The sequence below is a fragment of the Selaginella moellendorffii genome, unplaced genomic scaffold (genome assembly GCF_000143415.4).
Source record: "Selaginella moellendorffii unplaced genomic scaffold, v1.0 SELMOscaffold_46, whole genome shotgun sequence".
Classification (NCBI taxonomy): Eukaryota; Viridiplantae; Streptophyta; class Lycopodiopsida; order Selaginellales; family Selaginellaceae; genus Selaginella; species Selaginella moellendorffii.
Window position 1 is genome coordinate 253043 of NW_003314307.1, and position 26990 is coordinate 280032.

Here is a 26990-nt window from a genome sequence, read left to right on the forward strand (position 1 = left end):
ACACTAGGGTTCTTCTAGGGCGATATATGGCTATCAGGGGCATGGCGATCGTGGCTCTGGGAACTCCTCCTGGAACGCTGGAGCGATGGCGCCGATCTTTCAAGCCCCGGCGGATGCGGATGCTTTGCAGCGAGAGCGATGCCGTTCCTGTCCAGGACGCTGTCCTCAAAGCCATTTCAGGTAATGCAGAGCTGCCTGATTTGTTTGGTCCATGCCGCTTCTAGCTACAGAGGTTTCCAGGGCCGACAACAGAGTTTCTCGGACAACCAATGTGGTGATGGGAGGAACCGTGGTGGATGAATGGCAGGCACTCGATAGTAAGGTGAGTGATGCCTGTAACATATATGTTTGTTAACTCTTTTTTCTTTGTGTCTAAGGTGAATACGTACCCTATGGAGCGTGGATTCACAGCCATTGGAACCGGTGGTGATGACTTCGTCAGAGCAATGGTTTTGGCTGTGGAAACTGTTCTTCAAATTTCTGTCTCTACGGTGCGTGATAGGACGCTTTTGTTTTATGTCTTTTCTACACTCGTCCCCATTTTACAGGAGGAGATTAGCAGCAAGCTCTCATCCAAAGGCAAGTACATATCAGTGAAAATCGGGCCTGTTGCAGTGCAATCGAGTGAACAGGTTCGCTCAATCTTTAAAACTGAGACAGGTACTCACTCATTCGTCACTGTGGAAGCAGGTGCGCGCTGTATACAATGCAATGCGGTGTGATAGCCGCATGAAGTATTTCTTGTAAAGTTTATTTGACACGGCTCGTGTGAATGAAATGGTCCAATTTATAATGTGGGAGCTCTTCTATTCTTGGGAAGGACACAAGCTACCGGAATGGAATGGCGACTGCGAAACACGTAAGCGTGTGGTGTCACCCCAATTATCGAGCTGTAACAGTGAGTAAGACCCGTGAGAATTATTGGATTGGATGATAAATTTGGGCACTTGGCTGCAGCTATTTATATACAGGTCACAAGCAGCACGATGAGGAGGAAGAGAAGGAAGAAAAAGTAAAAGGGAGGCATGGCTCCTTACGGTCCCGAGAGCAACAACAATGGAACTTTGCAAATTGGCTACAGTGTGGATGATGAACGGGGGAGTAACACTGCGTCTTTGGATCCAAAGTTACCTCTGCTACAGGAAGCTGATTTGCGGGACAAGGTGGTTCTCCTCCGTGTCGATCACAATGTTGTGAAGAAAGGTAAGGCTTTCGACAGAATTCTCTCCTTTCTGACATCGATTTGTGCGGCAGGAAGGATTTTGGATCAGTACCGCATCGATGTTACGCTTCCAACCATGTTCAACATAGTGCAAAGGGGTGGCCGGTGAGTGTTAAAAATGCCGCCTTTGGAAGTTGTTGAGGCATAGATGACAGGTTAATTGTCATGACACACATCGGGCGTCCATTTGACAAGAAGAACAAGAGCATCACCATCAGCTCGGATGATTCCGTGGATGCTGTGGTGGCTTACCTTCAGAGGAAGCTCCGAATCAAGTTCGTTGTCCCGGAGTTCCACCACAGTGACAAGGATGGCATTCTGGACATTGACACCTCCATTAATTGGCTCATCCACGACCTCCGCTCGAGGAAAATCGGAGGAGTTTATCTTCCCAACACACGCTGGTTTGCGGTAAGGAACGAGCTTTCGATTTTTCCATATTTTTCTCGAGCTATTCACAACAGGGAGAGGAAGACAAGGGAGAGAAAATGGAGAGGTTCGTTGTTCAACTAGCTGGACTTGCGGATGTGTATGTGAATGATGCGTTTGGGTCATGGCAATCTCATGCGTCAACGTATCACATTGCCAAGTACCTTCCATCTTTTGCGGGACTGTGCATGCAGGCAAGTAACTTTTGTCATGCAAACACGGAGTTGATTTGTTCTTATCTCTGGGCTCCTTAGGATGAACTGAGCAACGTGAAGGCTGTTCTCGAACCAAAGCGACCATTTGTAGCGATCGTTGCTGGTGCCAAGTACGACACCAAGATAGGCCCGCTCACCGAAATCTACAAGAAGGTTGACAAGCTGATTTTGGGGGGAGTGATTTACAACACGTATCTATGTGCCAAGTATGACATCTCGATTGCCGGAGTTCAGGTGTGCGCAATTGTGCCGTTCCATGCTCTTGTCCATTAACTCAATGGATTGATTTCTACAGGAGTCTGATATCGATCTGGCCAGGGGCCTTCTGGAGCTTGACAAGAAACAAAAGAAAGTGTTGGACTTGCCTCTCCTGGTCGAGTCAGACACGCTTGATGGGCGGTACAAGAACAAGTTCCGCACTATATCCATCGAGGTTTGTGATGCTTATGGTTTGTTTTCGCTTGCTTGCCTCTAAGCTTTTCTAGATGGCTTAACAGGAGTTTCAAGCAGGGAAGGAATATAAGTACATAGTGGACGTCGATCCGGCGTCATTCGAGTCGGGTGAGGTGAGGGAGTCACTGTCGTCCGCCAAAGCCATATTCGTGAATGCGGTGATGGGCCTGATGCCCCACTTTTGGCACGGCACCAGCAAGATGGATGAAGTCATCGACCGTAACACTGGAGCTCAGAAGCTGTTTGGAGGAGGTGACACGCTCCAGGTGTTTAAGAGGTGAGTTCTTCCTAAATCTTTGCTCCTTTGGATGGGGATTGATCGATTTTTTTGTGCTGGCAGCTTGCATCCTGGCTTGTATCACGAGGCACTGGACAGTCCCAAGTATTATCTCTTCACAGGTGGAGGCACCGTGCTCAAAGTGATCGAAGAAGGAAATCCTTTTGGTCTCGATACAGTGAAAGCGCTCATTAACAGCCATAAAGATAAACTCTAAAATCTTCTCGAACTGATTCCTCCAAAAAATCGGGGAATATTTTACCTTTACATGTTTTGTCCTTTATTTCTCTAGTCTCGTGACGTGTCAAGCGCATGCTTGCACGGGTCGGTAATTTGGAGTAGCGATCTCGTGCCGCCCCACAGCATCCTCGCGCGCCCGTGGAAGAGGAGAGGAGATCGCGGCGTTGCGTGGCGGATGATCGAGGATTCCAGGCCAGGTTTGGCGCCAATGTGACGCGGACGGAGATTAGGGCGATCGATCGATCCCTCGATCAGCCCATGGCTGATCGCGGCGGCAGCGTTATGAGAGATCAGCAGCAAGCGCTTTTCTACACGTAAGGGAATCCAACCAACGCATTCCTCCTTTCTCAATCGATCAAAAGTGAGTTTCTTCTCCTCTTTCGATCTAGATAGAGATGGTGAAATGGAATGCTGCAGGGGCTTTGCGAGATCTGGATGCCTTGACTCCGCCATGGCTGCCGATTGGCAGTGGGCCACGACCAAGCACAAGTCAAGCAAGCCTTCCACGCGGCAGCAGCAAAAACTCCAGAGTTTGATGAAAGAGGAGGATGAGTTCCTCCTGTGGCCGGATCACTCGCAGTACGCAGAGCTCATCGATCAGGAGCGGCACAGGCAGCGGATCTACGTCACAAAGGGGAGCTACTTTGGCCAGCACCGAGTTGAATCCGGCGAAGAAACCGCTCATCTAAAATCCTCCCTCGACTCCACAACCGTGACAACCTCGTCGTCGTCACTACCAGTGTCTTGGCGAACCGCCGGAAGCCATGAACTCGCAGCCATCGTCTCGCAAAGATCTGGCAACATCGCCAACTGCGATCTTCCCCCGCCGTCTCCGGAAGCGCACAGTAGCATCAAACCAACGTAAGTTGGAAATCTTTCCTTTTGTTTTGAGCGTTATCAATTGTTTTTCTTTTTGTCTTGGCAGGTCTTGCAGCAGTAGTAACAGTCCTCGATCTTCGACCGGGCCCCGAGCGCATGATTTGCTTGGCGAGGCGCTGTGCCGCTCCCAGACACGGGCACGAGAAGCGGAGAAGCTGGCGGTGCGTGCGTTTCGAGAGAAGGACGAGCTGATGCGTCTGTTCTTCCGCGAGGCATCCATGTCGCTGGCCTACAGGCAGTGGCTCGTATCGCTGCAAGCCGAGAATCTGTGCCTTCGGATGTGTCACGCTGCTTTTCCTTCAAAGTCACTCGGCCACCACTTTCACCACCACTGCCCGCAGCTCCAGACTTCTTCCAAGCGTTGGAATTACCACCAGCACCACCACTACCACAAGAAGACGAAGCTGGAACGAGGTGGTGGTGCTACTCGTCCGGAAGAGCTGCTGCTGCGCTGCACTGTGGCGTTTGCATTGGGCCTGGGGCTTGCTGGTGCTGGATTCATGCTCGGCTGGGGGATGGGTTGGATCTTCTTTGCGTTCTAAAAGCACTGCTCTCTTGATTCCAGTTTCCAGTCTAGTGTATATATCTATATATATGTTCTCACCTCCGGGGATAATGTACAGCGCTGCCTTGATCCTCCTCTCTTTTATGTAAAAATCAAGTTGTGCCGCTAGTTCATGTATTGCCGGCACGAGTCGGATCCGCACAAGCAAGGAACCTTCTTGTCTTCCTCCTCAAACTGATAGTCGTATCTGTAACGATAAAGGAAAGCAACAAATGACTAAACCATGAACAAACGATATGCAACTTACGTAAGCTCCTCGCCCGCAGCCACATTTCGCTTCGCAATGAGAACGATGCGGCTTTCCTCACCATCAACGCATAAAATTCGTGCATAGCAACTGGGTGAGCACTGCAAAGACACCATATCTAAAAATCAGCATAAAGAAGCAGGATGTTTTTAAAATCAACACACCGAGTGGTTGATGAGCCGACCTATGTTCCCTTTCTCAGTGGCATCGATTACAATCTCCTCACTTATCTTGAACAACTGCAAGACGGTTTGATACGTTACCAACATGGTAAGAAAAATGATAATCCTTACGTAGCAATCTTTTCCTTGGTCACGGTATCGCTTTTCTCTCAAATCGGCGACACTTCTTCTCACTTGCTCGCCTCGGTACTCAACAACCTGCGTCAAGGAAATTAGACTCCAAGCACCTAGGAGAAACAATGTTATCTTACGATTTCTCCCTCTTCGATGGTCCTGCGCGCAAACAATCCCCAACCATGAATACCCGACTTCCCGAAGCAGACTCGAGACTTTTCAGTTTTCTGGACAAGAGAAAAAGAACAAAGAAAATGATGATAACAATCATGTAATGCCACTTGCCTCCAAAAACGACAACCTCGTCTTCATATCAACAAGGTCCTCATGTTCGAGTTCCGGAAAATCCTGCCATGAACAACATTTAGCACACCATCGAATCATACATGAACTTCGTACCCGAAGGGCATCTATGCTTTCCGTAGAGTGATGACTGTATCCCATCACCCTGTAAGCTATCGGACTTCTGTTGCTTCTCTGCAAGAAACGCACGAAAAATTCATAAACTGAAATACAAAGCCAAACAAAAGCACCTTGTAATACATGTTCTGACCATAAACTTGACACCTTGCAGCTGGGTTTTTAGATCGCCGAAAATTTTGAAACTCTTTTTCTAGATCATCGCACAGCTTCTTAGGAAAGGAGTTGAATGTACTCGAAGATTTGGAAGATTGACCATTACTGAACCGTTCTTTCTTTCCCAGTGAAACACCCTTGTCTGTAGTATATTGTATGTATGAATCTGGCTTTGGCGCCCTGCAACATTTCTTTTAGCTCTGAACAGAAATAAATAACAAGACAATACTTGTGCGTGGCGCAATAAGTTATCATTCTTGTCTCAAAAGAACCATTTTTCTTATAGGAAATCTGAACCTGAAACATCATCGTGTATAGGATAGAACTGAAAGCTGAAGAGCTTACCTCCATGTGATATCCGGCTCTCAAAGCACACATTGGATGATACAGGGTTTTACATTTGTTGCACTGTATACAGACCCCATGAATTTGCTTGCAAACTGCACAGGCCTTCACCGAGAAAGAAGTAAAAATTAGGACAAAGGTGGAAGTAAGGGCTCTCGGCACAAACCTCGCGGAAACGCATTAGATCGATTCGGGTAATGCCTGCGGCTGGCTCCATTGCTACTTCATCCTTGAACGTCACCTCATGAATAAACCAAGCACACGTAATATGCACCCAAAGACCTTTGATAGTGGTAGGCTTGAGTGCTCCACCTGTAATAAGCAAGTGATACATTTTACACAAACTTAACAGGAAGACGGATTACCTTTCACGGGACAAAGGCAGCAATCGCGCACAGCATCAGGCGTCTCGCAACCTCGACAAACCCATGAACCACTTATTTCTGAAGCTTTGACCCCATAGCACTCTTCATGAACAGCCAATTGGCACCTACATAGCGACTGGCTCAAGTTTATCTTTAAGCAGAAAATAAATACCTGTTGCAAATAATAATCTTGTTCACATCGTAGTCTTCAATCCATCGGCAAACAGCACACCTTTCAGGTGTCCAGATAGGAACAACCGGTTTGTATGCCGCTAAAACTAATGCTTGGTCATTCTGTTTATTTGCCAAAATAAGTTCTTACCTTCCAAACATGTCAAAAGTTCCTTCACACGATAGCTGTTTGGCGTGCAAAGTTCAGGACCATCGTAAGCAAGGCCGATAGCGCCGCCTTCCAGCATAAGTCGTAGCTACAGGATGAGTAGGATTAGTTCGATGCAAAACATATGCACGGGACATACCCAGGAGAGAAGAGTCTGGTTCAGATTTTTGACCACGATAGTTTCCTTCCACCTTCTCTTCTTAGATCCAGTGTGTTGTTCCCATTCTGAAGGTAGCATATGCTTTCCGTCACCACATCGTTCGCACTTGCAAAGGATTCTGTAAATGTTATCGTCCAGTCAGTAGAAGACAGGAAGAGGAAGACAATAGCTTACCGGTGATGCTTTGGCAAATATTCTGCTTCGCACCCTGAACATGTCACAAGTAGCTTACGTGGAAGAACGTATGTTGAGCCATTGTTCCCGTTTGAGCTACAGGGTACAAGTTAATATGTAAGAGATATGCAGATGAGTATAGCTTACTCGGTCCCTCGCTTCTTCGAAATGTTCTGCGTGTTTCTGCAGTCGGGACAGTAGTAAGTACAGCGTTTCAGCTCCTGTTTGTTTAGTTACTGTTAGAAATTTTAATGTGACAGTCAAGAGAGTTTCAATACAACCTTCAGCTGCTTGCTGCTGATATTGTCACATTCAGCATGTACCCAGATTTCACAATTGTCGCATGCAGCCTACAAAAGTTTCGCATTCAGCAAACTAGAAAAAAGAAAGAAAAGAAAAAATAAAAGAAGAACGCTTTACCCAGTCGCCTTTGTCATTTGGATGCCAAACCTTCTTGCAAATTCCACAGTACTGCCTTGATTTGTAAAGCTGAAGTCGAGAAGTCAAGACCAAGAAAGTCAAGACAAAGATAAATACACAGACCTTTTTACAATGTCTGCACAATAGCTCTTCAGGGACGGGGTTCAATTTTATCCTTCCGAACAAAGCAGCTCCACAACCGACACAAATATTTATCTGCACAATGTTCCGTTAGAGCTATGCATGTTTACTTTCAGAAGTTTGCATACCCTTTGCTTAGCATCTTCGCATTTGCTCTCATCTTCGCTGTGAGAGGGTTTTTTGCAAACATCTTCACATTCTTCGAAACCAGCTTCGGCCAGAGTTGCTTCTTCAATGGCAGACCAAAAATCACCCGGCTGACTCTTGTTAAATGATGTTTGGCTCTGGAACCTGAGCAACAAGTCCGTCACATCTAAAATTGTGGACTCACATTCTTACCTTTCCAAATAATCCACGAAGGGAAATATCATGCCCTTTCTTACCCATGCATAGTCCTAAAGCATCGAAGTTAGTACAAACAAGTAATAAGTAGAAACAGCTTACCCGTCGTTTCACTCCTCTCGCTAAAGATTCGCCGTAGAACATAACGCAGAGCCGATTTGGGACGCATTTCCTTCGAACGGACTCCGGTACCTCCTTGATAGGATCAACTACCTTTGCTGGCCAAACAGGGTCCTTCTTCTTCCCAGATTTCGCCCAAACAATGTCTCCAATGTCAAACTCTTCAAGGGAGTGTGAGCCACAGGTGATGAAAGCGGCTTTTCCATCGCACTCTGAAATTGTTTCCGCATCCGTGACCGTGGAAAGCTTTTGCGACGATATGACAGAGGTAACCTCCACTTCAGCGGGAGAAAACCGCACTTCCGCCTTTCTTCTCAGCACTTCAACTGATGTCAATGTCGGGGATTCATGGATGCCATCACTCCTGGATGTAACAGAGTTTGCATCGTGCTTTCTCCCAGCTTGTTGGGCTTCTTCAGCAGGACGAGCTTTTTCTTCAATCTCGCGCTTGGAGCCTCGAGTGGAACGTTTCTTCAACGGAGCAAGCACCGAGTCACGTAATCTCGTCGGCAAGGCTTGCGACCTTCCCCGTTTGGAGCGTATAAGGGGAGCGACCTCCTCGTCCTTGCTCGGATGGCCAGTGGTTTCATTCGAGAACGAGATGTTGCTACTTTCTGAACAATCTGCGTCACGATATGCACTCGTCAGATCAAATTGCCGCAATGCGATGGCGTACCTGCATCGACAGAGCGTCTGGTTCGGCAGCTACCATGTTGGATGGAGCTCTCCTCTGGTGGTACCAAGTCATGCACCTGGGTCTTTGCAAAGACACCCTCGTCCTCCTCGTCAAATGAAGAACAAGATAGAGCGTTGAGAGCTTTGATCACAAGCGCCAAGCTTCTCTTGAACTCGAGCTTGTCCTGCCCAAAAGCTTCAACTTTCGGCTTCTTCAGTCTTTTTGAAACTTCGTCTGAAGTGGTGGGCTTGCAGCGCTTGAGAGAGAGTTTGCCTGGAACTGGAAGACTCGGTCCAGCATCCTTCTTCCCACCCAAATTCTTGCTGGACGCTAAAGGATCGGCCTCCACCTTTATGTGGGTGCTCGTAACATCACTACTGTTCCACCCTCGATGAAACCCACCACCGTGTAGTAGTCCGACTGGAGGCTTGGAATCGAGAGAAGAAGCCGCTGGGGGAGGTGGTGGCGGTGGCGGAGTAACAGGCAAAGCAATCCTCTCGCCAATGCATCGATCAGCTTGGCCGTGATTGATGCACGAGGCGTGCACTCGCTTGATCCCATTGCGACTCTTGCCCAGCTGCATCAATGGCTTCTTGTCGTCACAGCTGCCGGGCGCTTGGAATTGCGCTGCTGCCAATGTGGGCTGCTTGATGGGGCTGGGATTGTGTATGGGATTGGGCTTGATTGCCGCTGGAGGTCGCCAGAACGATGCCAACCTGATAGCCTGCTGCTGCTGCTGCTGCTCGACACCGCCTCCAATATCTCGATCGAGATCGCGAAACCCATTCCTGTTCCTGGATTGATGATGAAATGTTGCGCATCCGGATGGAGCAGCCGGAGCGATGAGCTGCCTCGTCAAGTAATCTGTCCCGAAGCCGGCATCGCTACCCTGCCCTGTCCCCATTAGCTACGGCCGTCGCCCTAATCACACGAACACACTAACTAGGAATCTGGCCTGCTATGCTGATCCCGATTGCCCAGCTCTCATTTGGATTCCTCTCTTTGATCCTCCTCTCGTCCTTCCTCCTCCTCCTCTTCCTCTTCCTCCTCCTCCTCGGACACCGCGCGGCATTTCACCGCATTCGCGGCGCAGCGATCGAGTACACAATGCTGGCAAGACGGCAGCAACCGCGGCATACCTGGAATCCTCATCGCCTCCGCGCAGCCATGGATCGATCGCGCAAGCCCTATTTCCTCGCCGCGGATGGATCTTCTACCCCGGGGATAGAGTAATATTTGCTGCCGATGTGTTTGTTGTATGCCTTCTCTTTGACGCCCCCATTTTCCCTTGGCCCATCCGGCCACAGCCGCATTAAGCCCAAGGGCCACTTGGCGACTGCCGCGTGGCAAACCAAGAAGGCCAGGGTTCGAACCCTGTCCCAACAAACACTTTGTGCACAAGGCGAGGCGAGGCGTTCTACCCGATTCTCTTCCTTCCATTTCTCCTTTGTCCAGGGCAAGCAGGGCAACCGCCATGGATCTTCTTCCTCCTCTCTCCCCTCTTCACCTCGCCGGCGTCCAAGATCCTCGCCATGCAATTCCCCAGAGCCGAGCGATCGTCTTGTTTTAGGAGTCTCTAGCGCAGCGCTTCCCTCTAGACTAGATTGAGGATTTCGGGCAGAAGCGAGCAACCAGGAGCTCCATCTCTCCACCGCAGAGCCAATTCAATGCAGCACAAGAGATTTCGAAGCTCTTGCCCCTCGCCGTCTTGGAACGAGGTCATGATCCAGCAAGGGCCATTGCGAGGCAGCATCGCCGTCGCTCGGCACAGGACGATGAAGCCCCAGGCAGGCGCCGAGGTAGCGTGGAATGGATCGGTGGCTCACCAGCGCCTCCCCGATCCTGGAGTGTGGAGCATCGGCAAGAACAAGAGGAGAACGGCATCAAGCCATAATGCTGCTCCATCGCCTTCCATCGGGCACGCCGGGGGATATTTCAGCGGCAGCGCTACGCAGTCGGGGGAGAATTGGTCGAAGAAATCCACAGATCCGACGCCGCTGATCGAGCATGAGGAGCAGTCGGCCGAGGATCAAGCCGATTCCAGCGTCACCGCGGAAGCAATTGCCGTGGAGAGCTTGCTCGCTCTGGACGTGCTGGCTCATTGCGCTGTCATCCAGTCACAAATCCACGACTCCGCGGCCAGCGCCTGTCGTCCCCCCGGGAGAAGGGTCTTCGTCCAGAGCCTGGGATTTTCGATCTTCCAGAGGAGGCGGGGGCCAGTATCGTCTCCTTCCCGGCCCAGCGATGGTTTTCCGAGCAAGCCCTCTTCGATCGGCGGCAGCAGTAGCGACGAGGAGGAGCGAATTGGCCGGCCCAAGCGCAAGAGGGCGACCCTTTTGCCCTCCAAGTTCCAGGACTCGGTGCTCATGCTGAAGAACAAGAACAAGAAGAGCGGCGGCGGCGGCAGTGGCAGCGCTAACAAGAAGAAGAAGATCAAGAGGAAGTAGGCCTAGGAGTTTCACACACATTGATCGATCCCGGCATCGATCGGAGCGTCGGGCAAGGAAAAAGCCTTCGTTTGGTTTAGTTTTGCTCTCCCATGTAGAGAAAATCTTCTCCCCCGAACACCATTCATAGGACCGTCCGCTTCTCTCAAAGCCATGGAGCTACAAAATTTCTTTGAATGCAATGCAATCCCTCTCTTGCCCTAGTTTTAGATATGGTGCTCCTGGGCTGGGGATGGAGCAAGCCGCCATCGCAGGCCAAGGATCACAGGCAAGATTTTGCGGTATCGATCCTTATCGTGTTCCTTGTTCTTTAGGGATTTAGATTTCAACTACGCAGCAGAGGACTGCTGCAGCGAGGCGGCGTGGACGGACGAGCGCCTCCAATCGATCGAGCGCCAAGGGTTTGCGATCAACCATTCCAGGGTGAAGATCGGCCACGGCCAAGAGGAGGCGTTCATCAGGGCCAAGAATTTGCTCCAAGATTGGCGGTAGGTTTTCTGTGGAGTGATTTGCGATGGCGTGAAGAAATGCTTGGCTGCGCAGGCATTTCCAGCTGGGCTGGGCATTCGTTCCGCGGGAGACGCCGATCGAGCGTGGCCAGGGATTCAATGTGTGTAGCAAGGAAGGGCTTTTCTGGATCGTGAATCCATTACGTATTCGCTACATTCGCGACGATCGAGAGCAAGCCAGGAAGAACAACAAAATCGTCTACGCCTTTGGAAGTGGGACCTTGCAGGGCCATCTCCTGGTAAGTCAGCAAAAAAAACTCTTCTTTTCTTCTTTCCTTTTGCAACAATGGATGATCGATCGATCGAGTGGTTTATAGGCTGGTGAAGAGCGATTTTCTGTGGAATGGAACAAGGAAGATGACAGCATCTGGTACGAGATCTTCTCCTTCTCCAAGCCGGCGCATTTTTTGTCGCTGGCAACTTATCCTTACGTCCGATTCAAGCAGCGCCTGTTCGCCAAGCAGTCAAGCGACAAGATGATCCAGGAAATGCGCCACAAAGTTTCCTAGGATCTTGCAAGCTCAAGGAAAGAAAAAACGCCGGCTTGTTGATGGCTGGGTGATGGTAATAATCTATCTATCGTCATCAAAAGGATGATCGTCTCTCCTCCCGCGACGACGAAAGTTTCAACACGGCCATCGTCTTTCAGAGGAGTTGACGATGTCGATTCGACAGAGTTTGCAGCTCTTTTACGGCAGTATGGAATCTCAAGGTCTGTGGAAGATGGGAGGCGGCTTCACTCTCAGCTGTCCGGAACTGGGCGGGACCGAGAGACATTCCTGGGAAATCTTATCGTTCAGATGTATGGAAGATGGGGGTGCTTGGAGGATGCTCGGGCTGCCTTTGACAGGATTCCTCGGCCGAACGTTTTCAGCTGGACGCTTCTCATCGCAGCTTACGTCGACAACGGAAATGGGAGAGAAGCTCTTCGAGTGTTTTGGAAGATGCAACTGGAAGGAGTCGAGGCCGATAGCTTCGTCTTCTCCAGCGTGCTGGGAGCTTGCTCCATACTGGGATGCTTAGAGCTGGGTAAGCGTCTCCACAAGCGGCTTGTTGACATCGGACTAAGCACTCACCTTGTCTTGCAGAACTCGCTGCTAAACATGTACACGAAAAGTGGCAGCTTGGAGGACGCTGCTCGTTTGTTCCGGGAGATGTCCCAGCCAAACATCGTCTCGTGGAACACGATGATTGCGGCAAATGCCCAGCATGGACATGACAGGGAAGCTCTGGAGATTTTCTGGACGATCGACTTGGAAGGCATGGAGCCGGACGTTTTCACTTTCGGAGCCGGACTAGCAGCGTGCTCGAGTCTCGCGCTCATCGAGCAGGGGAAAGCGATCGATGAGAGAACCACCAGCCTGGGATTTGAGGCCTCCGGCAGTGCTGCTTTACAGAACGCGCTGATCAACATGTATGCCAAGTGTGGCAACTTGGGAGAGGCACGGAGGAAGTTCCGGAAAATCAAGGACAAGGACGTGGTTGCCTGGAACATTATGATAGCTGCAAATGCCGGGCTTGGCTGTGGCGAGGAAGCGTTAAATCTGTACAGGGAGATGGAAGTGGAAGGCTTGGAGCCCGACATGTTCACGCTCTCTAGTGCCGCGGTCTCCTCCTCCGACTTGCAACAAGGCAGATCAGTCCACGAACGAGTTCTGACGATCAGGCCTGAACCGGAAGGAAGTGTTGTCGTCCAGAATGCTCTCGTCAACATGTATGCGAGGTGTGGAAGTGTGGAAGATGCGAAGAGAGTTTTCATGGATTCACCAGACACAGAGAAGGACTGGAACGGATTTATCTCGGCCTGTTCCCAGCACGGCTTTCCAGTGGAGGCACTCACAGCATTCTGGGAAATGGATCTGGAAGGGGTGAAGCCGGTTGAGATCTCGACACTGACGAGTGTTCTCGCGGCCTGCTCGCTTCTCAAGAAGCTATCAGTGGGAAGAGCACTCCATGCACGGATCGAGCACGGTGGAGGAGGATCCTCAAGCGTCGCGTCGACTGCCTTGGTTGAGATGTATGCGAACTGTGGGAGTTTGGACGAGGCAGTGGAAGTTTTTGACAAGATGGTGGATCATAGAAAGGATCTGGTGGCCTGGACAGCGATGATCGATGCGTACGTTCGTCATGGCTGCGGTCACGATGCATTGGAGCTGTATACAAAGATGAACCTGGAAGGAGTCCGAGCTGATGAGATTTGCCTGGCAAGCGTTCTGGCTGCCTGTTCGGCAACCGGCGATGAACGGACCGGCAGAAGATTACACAGTCACGTAGTTCTGGATCGGGAGCTCTCGGCTTCTATCGAGGTGACCAACGCTCTGTTGGAGATGTATGCGAGTTTCGGCGATCTGGAGGAGGCCGAGAGGGTGTTTGACAAGGTGGCCGGTCGAAGAAATGTTGTGACATGGAATATCATGATCGCGGCACTCGTTCGAGACGGCCAGGACCCAAGAGCTCTGAGTTTCTACCTCGACATGCAACGCGAAGGCAGAGTTCGAGCCGATGCATTCGTGTTCGCGAGCAGCATCACGGCGTGTGCAAACTTGCAGACGCTCGAGAAGGGCGAGATGATCCACCGAAGGATTGTTTCCAGCGGGCTGGAGAGAGACCGGCCAGTGGAGAATGCCGTGCTCAACTTGTACGTGAAGTGCGGTAAGCTCCAAGTTGCCGAGGAGTTTTTCCATAACATGCAGTACAGGGACGTGGTGTCTTGGAATGCGATGATCACGGCTCACGCTCAGCTGGGATTCGCAGCCTCCCGGCACAAAAACGGTGCGAGCAAAGCCATGGAGCTGTGGAACGAAATGCACTTGGATGGGATCCAACCAGATAGCATCAGCTTCACTGTCATCCTCACTCTGTGCAGCCATGTTGGTCTGGTCGACCAAGCAAGGCTATACTTCGTGTGGATGCTTCAAGAGCTGGATGGAAGGAGTGTTGGTCGAGAGGAGCACTATGGATGCATTGTGGATGTTCTTGGGCGTTTAGGATGGTTGAGCGAAGCAGAAGAGCTCATACACACAATGCCTGTAACACCAAGCCAAGTTGCTTGGATAAGTATGTTAAGCGCGTGCCGGATTCATCCAGACGCTGCCAGAGGCAAATGGGCTGCCCAAGAAGCAACTAAGCTGGTCCCATGCAAGTCCTCTCCGTACATTCTAGTTCACGATATTGTGACCATGGCCCATTGACTCTATGGCGACACCTGGCTACCTTAGGTGGCGCTTTGCTAGATCTTTAAAATGGAGCTGGATGACCCCCCTTCGGGCAAACAAAAAGTCTCTGTATAGCCCTCTGTGGCTCTCTTTGATCTCTTATAGATTGATTCTCTTTGATCTTTGATTGATCGGTTGATTCTATGGCGGCCTCTGAAGCGACAATGGATGCAATGAGGCGGGAGGCTCGAGCAAACGCCAAAGAAGACATTGTGACGCTAGCATCTGGTGCCCGAGAGAAGCTTGATCATGCTTTTGCAAGCGCCAAGGAAGTTGGAGGTAAGATTGCTCATCCTTTCGACGCCGGCGCTAGGGAGGCAGCGCACGGCAGGGCCGAGGGGCTGCGTAGGCAATCCTCGGAGAAGCAATCAAGTTTGCGAGAGATGGCCAGCCGCAAGGCGGAGGAAGAGCGTTTGGTTGCACGGAGCAAGGTTGCGCAGCAAGTTCTTGGTGGTGGTGGAGGGATGCGCTACCCAGTGCCAGTTTACCCGGATCAATCCCAACCCCAGCAGAATGGATCCCAGCAGAATGAACAACTCCAGGACTATCCAGTAGAGCACCCTCCTCGCGTGGAATCACCCCAAGATCAAGGTGGGAGCAATGAAATAAATCACTCTGCCCATCCTGTGGAACCACCTCATCGCGAAGAAATCGAGCAGCGTCCTCCCCATGGCGAGGAACCAGCTCAAAACAGGGATGTTTCCAATTGATAAGGAACCTTTCTACCTAGATACTTGTGTTTGTGGTTTGTAAAAAGAAGGAACATATTTGATTGATTGATCATACGTTGGTGTACGACTCTTGACACGGAACAAGACAAAGCCAGTACAAAGGCGTGAGAGCCTACGCCCCAACAATATTTTAAAGCTAGATTAAAAACACTTGCGCGAATGGATGGACGCGAGCAATCCAGGCAGCGCCATCAGCATCACAGAGGAATCCGTGCTAGCTAACAAGTTGGAGGAGAAGTGTGAGTGAGACGACCCCACACGGCAGCCGTCGGATGCGGCGATGGACGACCGCGGCGGCGCCACGTGGGTAGAGATGCCCTGTTGCTCAAGTAGGAGTTAGTCCAAATTCTTCGCCTTCGTCGTGAAACCCTCCCTTCCCAGACACATTCTTCCATAGATTTCGCCAGGGAATTTGTGTGGATTTGTAGCGCGCGCGCGCGCCCTCTTAGAAGAGCGAGAGAGAGAGGGAGATCATCATGGCGATGGCGCTATCGCAGCTCCCTCCGTGGCTATGGCGCGCCAGCGGTGGTAGCAACAGCAACACCCTAGAGAATCAGCAGCACCAGCAGCAGCATCAGCAGCAAGAGAGCGATCGATTCCGGAGGAGCAGCAGAGCGAGCGCGGGGAAATCGCGACGACGCCAGAGGCCCAGGTCCTCCTCCTCCGCCTCCTCCAATTCCTCGTCGCAATCGGCTGCTAGCGCGCGGCGGCCGTGGAAGCTGTGCCGCGAGAAGCAGCTCGACGAGGAATTCGACCTGGTGGTCGTCCACACGGATGGATGCTGCATGTCGGGCTCCGAATCGGAGGATTCCGACTGGTCCGTCGGCTGGCTGGAGCCCCATTCCACCGATTTTAGCTCCGATTCCGAGGAGAGCTTCGCGGTTCTTGTGCCCTGCTACGGCTCCTCGCGCACGCGCCGAAATATCTCCTCCGCCGCCCCGGCCAGCAATCCTCCTCCTCCCACCGTCTGGGCCGCCGCGCTTCTCACCACAATCTCCAGCGGCAGCAATCGCAATGCCGCAGCAGGTAATGTCGCCGCCAATCGATCGCCCTCTCGCTCCTCCCAAGAACCCTAAATTTCTTCTTTGTGGCTTTGCTTGCAGCCCAGCAGAGAAAGCACGTCGAGGATTGGCTATCTTCTCTCCATTGAAGGCGACGAATGGATGGATCGTTCCTTCGTTTGGGCTAGCGCCACTAATCCAGTGTGGCTACTTTGCGACGCGATTGATTATTTTAGCGGTGGATTAAGACTAACACGAAATTGGATGGATTGGGAGATTGGATTTGGGTAACAGCTCACTCACTTTTACTCACAGCGCAGCACACAAGCTCACTCACTACACGCCTCTGTACAGAAAAAAAAATTGGTAGAACAATATTGTGTAAACATCTTTATCAATGTAAAAAAGTGCCGGTTTGTTATGACTTGTCAAGGGGAAAATCGGAAGAATGCCACGTGTTTCTCTTCCTCTTTGGATACATGTCATATGGTTGAGGGTCAAACACATTGCATGATGGGAGCGAGGAGTAGCTATGGCGGGGAGCGCGCTACGGACGATTGAATCGCGATTTTTCGCTTTCTCGCGACGATCTCCCCTGATCTCCACATTCCTGGTCTTCTTTCTCAGGTAACGCCGCGCCGATCTCCTCGCGGAGCGCGGCTCGGAAATCCTAGGGTTTATGGGAATGCGCAGCAGCGGCAAGGAAATGCTGGCCTCCTCGATGCCGCCGGCGGATGAGTGGAGCGATGTAGCGGTCAGCACGCTGCTGGATTGCTACAACGACAAGTACATCGAGCTCAATGGGGGAAGCATTGGCACCAAGGGATGGCAGGACGTGATCTTCAAGCTCAATTCGGTGTGCGCGCAAGGCAAGCCCGTCTACAGCTACCGGAGATGCAAGAACAAGCTGGACGTGATGAAGAGGAGGTTTAAGATTGAGAGAGACCGAAAGGCGACCAACGGAGGGATCTCGGATTGGCCGTGGTTTCAAAAAATGGAGGAGATCGTTGGTCGAAATCCTAGGCTAGGAGCAGCGGCCGCACTTGTTACTGGGACGATTGGAAATCACTTCCACCAGCAGCAGCAGCAAAATCACCACCACCAGCCGCAAACTCATCCTCCTCAAGTACAACCTTCTACTCTTCCACTACTCCACCATCACCAAGAACCTGACGAGCAAGGTTTGGTTGGAAGTGGAGTTCTCAACTCTAAACAGGACCATCGGTTTGGATCATCGTCGTTGCAAGCCGCTGCGCAGCACGTCCAAGACGAGATATCAGGTGGCCAACTTTTGTCCGACCAGCAGGACGATAACGACGATGATGACGACGATTGCCAGGCCAGGAACAGCAGCAAAGCGTGCAAGAAGCGGAAAAAAGGTAGCGCCTGCGGTTCTAATCCGTTGCGTCATGCCAAAGAGATTGCTCGTATCGTGACTGAAGCTCTTGAAAGGATGGAACTGAAGAGGCTGGAAGTGATGAGGGAGCTGGAGTTGAAGAGGAATGAAACTCAGCTCCAGATCGCGAGGATGATCGTAGAAAGCAACGCTAGGCTACAGCAGCAGCAGCAACCACAACAACATAATCGCCAGCCTTCGACTTCGTCAGATCCACATTCTTACGTGGAGCAGGAGCACTAAGTAAGATTGGTTTCTTTGTTCTTAGCTTATAGTTCTCAAAAACAAATCTGGTTGCAGCCCTAGTGACTCTCATGGGAGATTGCTGCGCCTGCTATGGAAGCTTGGTTTCTTCGTCAAAATGGAGGATTGGGTTTGTAGTTGCTGCTTCAGGGAAGAAGTCTGTGGAGGTTTCCAGACCACTGACTAGTAGAAAAGCCGCAGGCAAACTCAAGCTTCACAGGACGTGGACTCCCGGGCGGAGAGTGAGCAAGGAAAGATACTTATCAGACAGGAGCAGGACAACAGACCTGCAGGACGAAGGTCGAGAAGAAGATGGAAACCAGAACGAGGAAGGACCAAGCAGTGATGGTGTTCAACTGGGTTTGGAGTTTCCGCAGGAAGAAGATGAAACCGATATCCCCGCAGAGGAAGAAGTAAAAACGTCTAGCAAGCTAAATTGTCAGCATTTTTCAAGGTACGGTAGCTACACATTGTTTTCAAGTTGAGTTTCTTTGCTTCTTTTAAGGTGTTCCGGTTGTGCGTTTGAAAACGGACTCAACAATCCGCCTGTTTACAACGAAGCTGTCACGTTCTTCCAGAAACGACGAATTGCAAAGCTTCAGCTTATACCCAGTGCTACGGTATGTTGCATCTTGAAAAAGGGCTACTTGACTGTTTTTTAACGCTCTACCAGCACGGATGGAGATGTAGAGCTAAGTTAGCAGTTCGTGGAACGTCTGATGACCCATTTGTTGGACTTTTTGAGGAGCACAGCCACAGTATTGTCGATATTCCTGAATGCCGCGGTAAGCATTCATCTTCGAACTGAATTTCCACTCTTGCAAATGGTGTGTATTGAGCAGCCCACCATCCTTCTATAAACGCAGCGGTTGAGCTTATCAAAGCAGGTGCGTTTTCGTTATGAAGGAAAATTACCATAATCACTTGCGTTGCAGTTATACGAGACGTTGGTGTGCAACCTTACGATGACGAGACGTGCACAGGGCAGCTGCGCTATATCCAGGTTCTCACATACGTTTCCTATTCAATTCACTAAACAAATACCGCGGTATTTTCAGCTTGTTGTTAACAGCTACGTGACCTCCGTACCTGTTGAGCAGCGGAAGAACACATGTACGTTCTGAGACCTTTTCAAGTTTTCCAGGCTTTAATTAAATACTTGTAGGCAAAGTACAGGTGTCCTTGGTTTGGAACAGTCGAGATGAGGATTCTCCAGGAACGGAGCTTCTTCATAAGATGGCCTACGTAATCGTCGTCTCTCGTGTTGCCTTCTTTCTGATCTTGTGTTTTTCAGAGTTTGTGGAGACGGGGTGGACAAGGAAGCCGAAGAGACCTCTTGCATTCAATTTGGGCAAACTTTCAAACAACGCAAACTAACGTGAGTACTTGGAATTCAGGATGCGTAGCTTACTTTTGAGAGTTACCAGATAATCTTGGGACAGAGGTGGAGGCGTTTGTTTGGGCATTCTGAACTCTGGGAGCGTGTTGGAGGTGCGGACGTATGCTACGCTCCCTCCAGCTTTGGGCAAGCAAACTATCAGGTGTGCGCATTGTTTCCGAAAGTAAACAAACGGATTGATGACACATTGAATTTTTAGTCTTTTGAGGACCTCCTACAGAGACTTCAGAGATACGTGAGAAAAGGAAGTGCCGTGGTGGACATGTTTGCTGGTGTTGGCGTCATTGGCTTGAGTTTGGCAGCCACTAGAAAGTGCAGGTGGACACATTTTACCGGTTATGGCTAGCGTCTAATAACCTTGCAACAATGTAGATTTGTCAAGTGCGTCGAGGTGAATAAGCACTGCAAAGAGCCTTTTGAACGTTCTCTTTCGAGATTACCAGCTTCCGTCGACTGCCAAATCAGCTGGCATTGCGCAGATGCAGCAGAGGTTGATTTCACTCTTCTATGCTTTTGTTCATATGTTTTTGACGGTGGTTTTCTGGGATTGCAGGCTCCGATAACGTGGTTGGAAGGTGCAGATGTGGTTGTTGTTGATCCTCCAAGAAAAGGATTGCAGCCCGTGCTTATTGAGGCTCTGAGAACTGCTTCATTGAGAGCGCAAGGCAAAACAAGATCGCCATCTAGAAACGAAATCGATAAGTAAGTTTTTCGTTATCGAGAGTAGAATTAGCTGGATGGCAATTTTGTTTCAGAGTTGAGAAACGACCGTGGATGTTGCGAGCGAAAGATGGTGGTGTTCAAAGAGAGGGAGAAACGACTTGGCGAGACGATGATGTATGGCCAGAGCAGTTGATATATGTCAGCTGTGGATGGGATTCATTCAAACAGGTTCTAGTCGCATCTTTCTTCTTCACTTGACGTGCAGGACATTCTTCAACAGGATTGTGAGGCACTGGAAGAGAACGGACATTGGCATTTGGCGAATGCTCATGCTTACAACTTCTTTCCCGGCACTGACAGGTGAATGCCATCCTAAAACTGTCATCTACAGCCATAACATTTTTTGAAACTTTCTGCAGCATTGAGATACTCGCGGTTTTCCGAGCTGGCAAAAGAATGAAGAAGAAAACCAGAGCGTAACTACAATTTGTTTGTGTATTATCACACTTTATCCACGCTAATGTCAAATTCATTTTAGGTGTTGAGAAGGTAATTCTTGGATATGGCATTGGCTATTGAGCTTGCTCTCTATTGCACGCGGACCTCCGGAAAAAGACTCCAATGCTCCTCTCGCGCTTTTCCCGTCACCAATGTGAGTGCCTCTCGCAAAGCTCGAGTAGCATTTTGCTTCCAAGAAGCGAATTTGAGCCTTCTTACTGAAAGTCGGGAGGAATCTCCGCCCACGGAAAGCATACAAGAGCTGAGCGATTTGCAGCTTCTCTGGAGAGCAGTGAAGCTCCCCATCTATTCAGTCGCGTTGATACCTCTCTCGGTACAGAGTGATTTTATCCAAGCTTTTTGTATTGTTGCCTGAAACTTCTAGTTGCAGGTAGGCTCGGCTACTGCATTTCTCGAGAGTGGAGCGTTTGATGGTGGACAATATTCGTTGTTACTCGTATCGTCAGTGCTCGTCATCACGTGGTTGAATCTAAGGTACTATATGCCAGACAATGTCTGTTCTAAGCTTGTTTCAGCAATGATGCATTCGATGCCGATACTGGTGTGGACAAAAACAAGAAAGAATCAGTTGTGAACATCACTGGAAGGTAACTTCTTACTGCCAGGATCATTTACTAATTAGATCCTTGGTCTTTCGAGAAACAGCCAGCGAGGAGTATTATTAGCGTCGTTCGCTTGCCTCGCGTTTGGTTGTGCGGGACTTCTGAGAGCAGCCTTGGTCGCATCCGATATAAGAGTAGCGTCTCTCCTTGCTGCAGCAATCTCTTGCGGATACATCTATCAGGTACTTGAGATTGACAAAAAACTGGTTTTCACTTTCCTTGTTCTTGCATTAGTGTCCTCCCTTTCGACTGAGTTACAAGGGACTGGGCGAGCCTCTCTGCTTTCTTGCTTTCGGGCCATTTGCAACGACTGCATTTTACCTCAGCCAGTCACACAAAGCGTAAACTTTTCAAAAGCTTTCTCGTCAGTCTTTCAACGAGTCTCCGTTTCGTAGGATTCTTCCTTTAACACCCACACTGTGGGGTGCTTCCGCACTGGTGGGCATCACAACCACGCTCATTCTCTTGTGCAGCCACTTCCATCAGGTACATTGCAAATATTCGTCACCCGTGTTATTCATCCAAGCACAGATCGAAGATGACAAAGCTGTTGGCAAGATCTCTCCACTGGTATGCGAGTTTTACACAAAGAGAGACTTTTACTGTGCTAATCCATCACTCTGATATCTATGTCAGGTGAGGCTTGGCACGGAGAATGGGTCGAAAGTTGTGACTTTCCTAGTCACTGGGCTGTATACAGGGCTTTGTGCTCTAGCGGCTCTCAAAGCATTGCCTCTGCCGTGTGCGGCTTTGTGCCTGCTCACACTCCCGGTTGGAAAAATGGTTGTGGATTTTGTCTCGTCAAATCATCACGTAAGTATACAGTCTTTTGTGGTTTCGATGGCCAATAACAAGTGATTAATTGCAGGACAAGAAAAAAATATTCCTTGCCAAATACTTTTGTGTTAGGCTTCATATTGCTTTCGGCAGTGCTCTAGTTCTGGGGATGCTCTTACGAGCATGGAGATAGACTTGGTACCTTTTTTTCTCTTGATTCTATGTAAGTTTTTACTCACTTTTCGACTAATGTTTTTGTGATGCCAAGTACCATGTAAGAACTGGGGCCTGATCGAAGCTTCAAATTTGGGTGGATCATATATCGCTTGAGCTTTGCATCTCCAAGCGCGGAAAAAGAAAGCATATGCAATGCCTTAACTCACGACCTCTCGCTTACAGCACTACCAGTATGCTATGAAAGGCTTAAGCAAGAAGACTGATGATATGGTTTGTTGCAAAGCTAAGACAACAAAGAAATTCACAATAAACCTTTTATCTGCACTGTACATATGAGGGACAATTCTCTTTTATTTCTGCAAACTTGAAGACATCTTCCATTACAAGGCTCATAAATTTTCTATAGATTCCTATATGTTTTTTCATCCTTAAACTCAAAACTCAAATCAATTATTTCCAAAATAACATATCTAGGCTTAGTCATAAATTTTATTTAATAATTTATGAAGCATATATTTAGCTATTGTGAGGGCCAAGTGTACGGCTACGATGCCATATACTAATATTAGCGTAGTGGATTTTGGTAGCCGTCGGATTGGTTTCAATCCGGACCACTCGCTCTTGTATATAAACTAGGGTTTTTGGGCTAATTGATATGCACATTTCTGTATTCCCTTTCTATATTCCATGCACTCACATTGGTGGAGTTGAAGGGCACCTTTGATTGTCCCTGGGGAGTGCTTGGATTTAGGATAGATCTAGCTTTTTCCATTTCCTTTCTTTTGTTCTTTCCTTTCAAGATTTGGTTTCGATCTAGCTTTTTGCATTGTCTAGATCTACCATTTCTTTCTAGCTTTTTTGTCATTTCTCCTCTTTTGCTCTTTCTTTTTTCGTTCATCTTCATGGCCGATCCGCAATCTCCTACTTTGACTCTAGAGCAGCAGTTGGTTCAATTGCTTGATGCTATGTGCTTGCAATTGAACAATCAAACTCAGTTGATGGCGGCATTCACGGCACATGGTACAACTCCTCCTGCTTTTGGTGCCAATCCTCGCGTTCGGCCGGAGTTCTTTCGTGGGAATCCTGGGGATGATGTGTACTATTGGTTCGATCACTTCACGGTGATTGCCACATATTATTTTTGGGATGATGCTCGACATTTGCGTGAGTTCCCCACATGTCTCCAAGGGACAGCATTGCAGTGGTACAATGGATTGAGCGCAGCTACTCGTGGCGATTGGAGTGTTCTTTCGGACGTCTTCAAACGCGCCTTCGGACACGCCGACGATTGTGATGATGCCTTCCAACAATTGCATTGTCTTCGCCAAGGGCCATCTGAGTCGGTGATGCAATTTGGCGTTCGTTTCCGAAGTCTTTTGCTTCGTGCAGAGCCAAATATGTCGGAGCGGATCAAGCTAGGAATGCTGTGGCCAGCACTTCGTCAAGATCTTGTCGGACTTGTGCATGCACTTGCTCCTGCCACTCTTGACGATGCTCTTCGCTTGGCACAACGTTATGAGACGTCGCCTCTTCCACTTCTTGCTACACGTCCTTCAGCTCCACTTCCTATGAGTGATGGTCCTGTTCCCATGGAGGTTGATGCTGCTGCTACTCAAGTCCAAGGACAAGGGCGAGGACGTGGTCGTGGCCGTGATGTTCGTTGCTGGGCGTGTGATGAAGTTGGTCATACTTATCGGCGTTGTCGGCACTTTCCGGATTGGCGACCTCCATTTCCTGGGTGGAGACCTTGGCGTCAGCAACGTCCCGTTGGTGCTGCTGCGGTGGAAGGTTTGGATACCGAGATGCATTCGGGAAACAAGGAGTCGCGCGAGTAATGGAGGGACCTTGCGCGAATAAATTAGTGACCCCTCCATCTTTCTTTCGGGAGTATCATCAAGGGGTTCACTCGGGACCGGTTCATCCAGTGTTTACTTTCTAAGCTCGTTTTTATAACAAGAGGTCTCCTATTCTTCTCTCCGTGTTGGTTGATACAGGTTCGAGTTTATCTTCTATTGCTCGACCTGTTGCCACACGTTGTCGTCTACACTTGCGTCGTGCGGCGGATCCAGTTTTCATTCTTTATGGCAACGGCCGTACACATGCATGTGCACGAGATGAGGCAGACCTGGTTGTGCGTGTGGGCGATCTCGAGCTTGAGTTGCAGTCGTTGCGGGTGGTGCCGAGTCAAGCTTTTGACCTCATTCTTGGTATGGATTGGTTGCAGCACAATCATGCCAAGTGTGACTTTGAGGCTTCTCCCCCTTGTCTCATACTTCCTTATGTTTCATCCATTCCTCTCACTTCTGTACCTCTTCGTCCCTCTACTTCTACCTCTGCTTCCATTACTTTTGTTCCCCCAATATTTCCTCTTGTGTTTCCATCTTGTTCTGCTCTTCCCTTTTCCGATCCCTCCGATGATCTTTGTGTTGCAACTGTTGACCAGCTCATGAAGGAGTATTCTGATCTCTTTGAATTTGACCTATCGTCTGGGGCCAAGATTGCCACACGTCATCCCATTCCAACCGGGGATGCTCGTCCAATCAAGGTTCTTGTTCGTCATCGGTCACCCAAGGAGATCAAGATTTTACGTGCAAACGTCAAGGAGATGTTAGAGAAAGGTGTTATTCGAAAGTCGCGGAGTCCTTGGGCATGTGAACCTCATCTTGTGACGAAGCCTGATGGGAGTATTCGTTTCTGCATCGACTATCGTCCGTTAAATGAAGTGACGATCCCGGACGTGTACCCTCTTCCTCACACTGCTGATCTCTTGGATCATCTGGGGCGAAGTCGTTGGTTCACCAAGCTAGATCTTGCTTCTGGGTATTGGCAAGTACCGATGGCTGAAGAAGATATTCCTAAGACTGCTTTTCGTACACCATTTGGTTTGTACGAGTTTTTGGTGATGCCGTTTGGTTTGAACAATGCTCCAGCAACTTTTCAGCGGATGATGGACGAGGTTCTTTGCGATATGCCGGAGGTGACAGCTGACTTCATTGATGATGTCTTGATCCACTCGGAGGGGACGTGGGAGGAGCATGTTCGTGATGTTTGTAAAGTGTTGGATCGGCTACGCGATGTTGGTTTAAAACTGAAGCGGTCGAAGTGCGTGTTTGGGTCCAAGGACACAACTTATCTTGGGTACCGTATTTCTCGTGAGGGTTTGCAAGTTGATCCTGACAAACTTGTGGCTGTTCTAAAGTTCCCTACTCCGAAGTGTGTGAATGATGTGCAGCGCTTTTTGGGTAAGGTGCAGTATCTCGGTTGTTTTGTGGATCATCTTTCCGATCGCACCACACCATTGCGAGCGTTGCTGAAGTCATCAACGTCATCTTTCATCTGGTCTCCCAATTGTGAGCGGGCGTTCGTGAATCTCAAAGAGCTATTGACGACTCCTCCGGTTTTGGCATATCCTGACTACACTCGACCTTTTATTTTGCGCGTGGATGCTTCTGACATTGGTCTTGGAGGTGTGTTGATGCAAGAGAGCTCGAGTGTGCCTGGTTAGCGCCATCCCATTGCATACGTAAGCCGTACATTACAATCAGCAGAGATGAACTACTCCACGACGGAGAAGGAGTGTTTAGCAGCAGTCTGGGGTTTTGAGAAACTTCATGCATATTTACATGGTTCTCGGACGTTACTTGAAGGTGACCATGCTGCTGTTACTTCATTATTGAAGCGGAAGAACCTGGTTGGTCGTACGGCTCGATGGGCTTTGAAGCTTCAGATATATGATTTCGATGTTGTTCATCGCCTAGGGAGTTCTATGGCTGATGCTGATGCCCTTTCTTGACCTCCTCTTCCTTCTCCACTCCATTTTCATGTTTCTGACGAACCTGTTGTTCCAGCATCTGTGGATTTTCTAGATGAGGATTCTGTGCCGTCGGTGGTTGCTGTCCTTGACATTCAGTGTCCACAGGGCGTAGAGCAAGATCTACCTTCTCTGGATGAGGTTCGCGAGGCTCAAAAGATTGAGCCGTGGATTCAAAGGCTTCGAGATGGGTTTGAGAATTCTGCATCACTTGCTGATGACTTGCCTTTTTGGCATTTACATTCTCAGTATCGCCTTGAAGATGGCCTTCTTTATTTTGTGGGGACGGATCCTGATGATCATTTACGGTTGGTGGTGCCTTCGGTGTTTATTCCGCGGTTTCTCCATGCCTACCATGATTCTCCTATTCTAGGTGGGCATATAGGACACCGTTGTGTCACTAAGAAGCTGCGCAGATCTTTCTTTTGGCCAGAGATGCGACGTGATATTATCCGGTATGTGCGTAGCTGCGTTTGGTGCCAAGCTCGTAATACTCCCCCTTGTGCTGCGGAAGGACGGTTGGAGTCAATTGCAGTTTCTCGTCCGTTTGAGTTGGTGGCGCTTGATCTTATGGGACCTTTTCCGCAATTGACTGCTGGCAATGAGTATGTTATTATTGCTTCTGACTACTTGACTCGTTGGGTGGAAGTTGGTGCTCTTGCTAGTGCCTCTGCAACTGCTGTTGGATACTTCCTCCTCAGTCGAGTGGTGTTCCAGCATTCTTGTTCAGAGCAGTTTCTTTCGGATAATGGTCCTGCATTTATGGCTGAGGTATTTCATGTTTTGACATCTCGGTTGGGGATACGCCACACTTTTACGAGTGCTTATCATCCACAATCAGACGGTCTGGTGGAACGGCTCGTTCGGACATTCAAAGGGATGATTGCAAAGTATGTGAACTTTCAACATTCGGATTGGGATGGTTATTTGCCGTCTCTTCGGTATGCTTATGTCACAGGGGTGCAAAGTTCTGTTGGTGCTTCACCATATAAACTTCTATATGGTCATGATCCAATAT

The 26990-nt window shown here is 49.4% G+C and overlaps 9 protein-coding genes across 14 annotated transcripts; 8 read left to right on the forward strand and 1 right to left on the reverse strand.

Annotated features, from left to right (window-relative positions):
- LOC9657307 lies at nt 1–793 on the forward strand. The gene is made up of 5 exons (XM_024685883.1): nt 1–180; nt 225–322; nt 378–491; nt 549–632; nt 691–793. Exons 1-5 carry the CDS (start codon nt 27–29, stop codon nt 745–747), a joined length of 507 nt encoding a protein of 168 aa, XP_024541651.1. The 5' UTR covers nt 1–26; the 3' UTR covers nt 748–793.
- Nucleotides 794–815: 22 nt separating this feature from the next.
- Nucleotides 816–2875, forward strand: LOC112350156 (phosphoglycerate kinase-like). Its single transcript, XM_024685875.1, has 9 exons — nt 816–898; nt 958–1203; nt 1255–1327; nt 1378–1633; nt 1687–1845; nt 1906–2100; nt 2162–2299; nt 2364–2596; nt 2660–2875. Exons 2-9 carry the CDS (start codon nt 1026–1028, stop codon nt 2811–2813), a joined length of 1386 nt encoding a protein of 461 aa, XP_024541643.1. The 5' UTR covers nt 816–898; nt 958–1025; the 3' UTR covers nt 2814–2875.
- Nucleotides 2876–2946: 71 nt separating this feature from the next.
- LOC112350157 lies at nt 2947–4388 on the forward strand. The gene is made up of 3 exons (XM_024685878.1): nt 2947–3197; nt 3254–3697; nt 3762–4388. The coding sequence occupies exons 2-3, from the start codon at nt 3288–3290 to the stop codon at nt 4255–4257; spliced, it is 906 nt and encodes a 301-aa protein (XP_024541646.1). The 5' UTR covers nt 2947–3197; nt 3254–3287; the 3' UTR covers nt 4258–4388.
- Nucleotides 3699–9512, reverse strand: LOC9656966 (histone-lysine N-methyltransferase ATX3). Its single transcript, XM_024685856.1, has 24 exons — nt 8483–9512; nt 7789–8429; nt 7684–7739; nt 7473–7635; nt 7327–7419; nt 7204–7272; nt 7065–7133; nt 6931–7004; nt 6784–6879; nt 6589–6727; nt 6432–6537; nt 6282–6381; nt 6110–6234; nt 5911–6056; nt 5745–5849; nt 5629–5696; nt 5357–5579; nt 5223–5300; nt 5109–5171; nt 4961–5050; nt 4821–4907; nt 4692–4766; nt 4528–4628; nt 3699–4467 (listed from the first exon to the last, which is right to left on the reverse strand). Exons 1-24 carry the CDS (start codon nt 9384–9386, stop codon nt 4386–4388), a joined length of 3753 nt encoding a protein of 1250 aa, XP_024541624.1. The 5' UTR covers nt 9387–9512; the 3' UTR covers nt 3699–4385.
- Nucleotides 9513–10143: 631 nt separating this feature from the next.
- Nucleotides 10144–12032, forward strand: LOC9657308 (UPF0548 protein At2g17695). 3 transcript variants are annotated; one of them, XM_024685880.1, is made up of 5 exons: nt 10144–11197; nt 11244–11417; nt 11473–11677; nt 11756–11808; nt 11882–12032. In XM_024685880.1, exons 1-5 carry the CDS (start codon nt 11106–11108, stop codon nt 11916–11918), a joined length of 561 nt encoding a protein of 186 aa, XP_024541648.1. In that variant the 5' UTR covers nt 10144–11105; the 3' UTR covers nt 11919–12032. The 3 variants fall into 3 exon arrangements, with proteins under 3 accessions (XP_024541648.1, XP_024541649.1, XP_002980792.2); XM_024685881.1 differs by having other exon boundaries at nt 11885–12032; XM_002980746.2 differs by having other exon boundaries at nt 11756–12032.
- Nucleotides 12018–16806, forward strand: LOC9656967 (pentatricopeptide repeat-containing protein At3g49170, chloroplastic). 3 transcript variants are annotated; one of them, XM_024685859.1, is made up of 3 exons: nt 12406–12467; nt 12527–16410; nt 16488–16806. In XM_024685859.1, exon 2 carries the CDS (start codon nt 12542–12544, stop codon nt 14627–14629), a length of 2088 nt encoding a protein of 695 aa, XP_024541627.1. In that variant the 5' UTR covers nt 12406–12467; nt 12527–12541; the 3' UTR covers nt 14630–16410; nt 16488–16806. The 3 variants fall into 3 exon arrangements, with proteins under 3 accessions (XP_024541626.1, XP_002980793.2, XP_024541627.1); XM_024685858.1 differs by having other exon boundaries at nt 12018–16410; XM_002980747.2 differs by lacking the exon at nt 16488–16806 and having other exon boundaries at nt 12018–14090; nt 14137–14524.
- Nucleotides 16807–17064: 258 nt separating this feature from the next.
- On the forward strand, nt 17065–18024 carry LOC112350135 (trihelix transcription factor ASIL2-like). Its single transcript, XM_024685812.1, has one exon. The coding sequence runs from the start codon at nt 17065–17067 to the stop codon at nt 18022–18024; it is 960 nt and encodes a 319-aa protein (XP_024541580.1).
- On the forward strand, nt 17937–20639 carry LOC9656969 (uncharacterized RNA methyltransferase pc1998). The gene is made up of 16 exons (XM_002980749.2): nt 17937–18024; nt 18082–18478; nt 18530–18644; nt 18698–18809; nt 18867–18911; nt 18960–19027; nt 19083–19137; nt 19190–19269; nt 19319–19402; nt 19452–19565; nt 19623–19741; nt 19796–19913; nt 19977–20125; nt 20179–20314; nt 20367–20446; nt 20506–20639. Exons 2-16 carry the CDS (start codon nt 18096–18098, stop codon nt 20564–20566), a joined length of 1719 nt encoding a protein of 572 aa, XP_002980795.1. The 5' UTR covers nt 17937–18024; nt 18082–18095; the 3' UTR covers nt 20567–20639.
- LOC9656970 (2-carboxy-1,4-naphthoquinone phytyltransferase, chloroplastic) lies at nt 20635–22490 on the forward strand. Of its 2 annotated transcripts, XM_002980750.2 has the most exons (9): nt 20635–20918; nt 20976–21079; nt 21121–21192; nt 21251–21389; nt 21442–21548; nt 21603–21693; nt 21739–21777; nt 21844–22020; nt 22076–22490. In XM_002980750.2, exons 1-9 carry the CDS (start codon nt 20649–20651, stop codon nt 22175–22177), a joined length of 1101 nt encoding a protein of 366 aa, XP_002980796.2. In that variant the 5' UTR covers nt 20635–20648; the 3' UTR covers nt 22178–22490. The 2 variants fall into 2 exon arrangements, with proteins under 2 accessions (XP_002980796.2, XP_024541645.1); XM_024685877.1 differs by having other exon boundaries at nt 21603–21777.
- Nucleotides 22491–26990: the final 4500 nt, after the last annotated feature.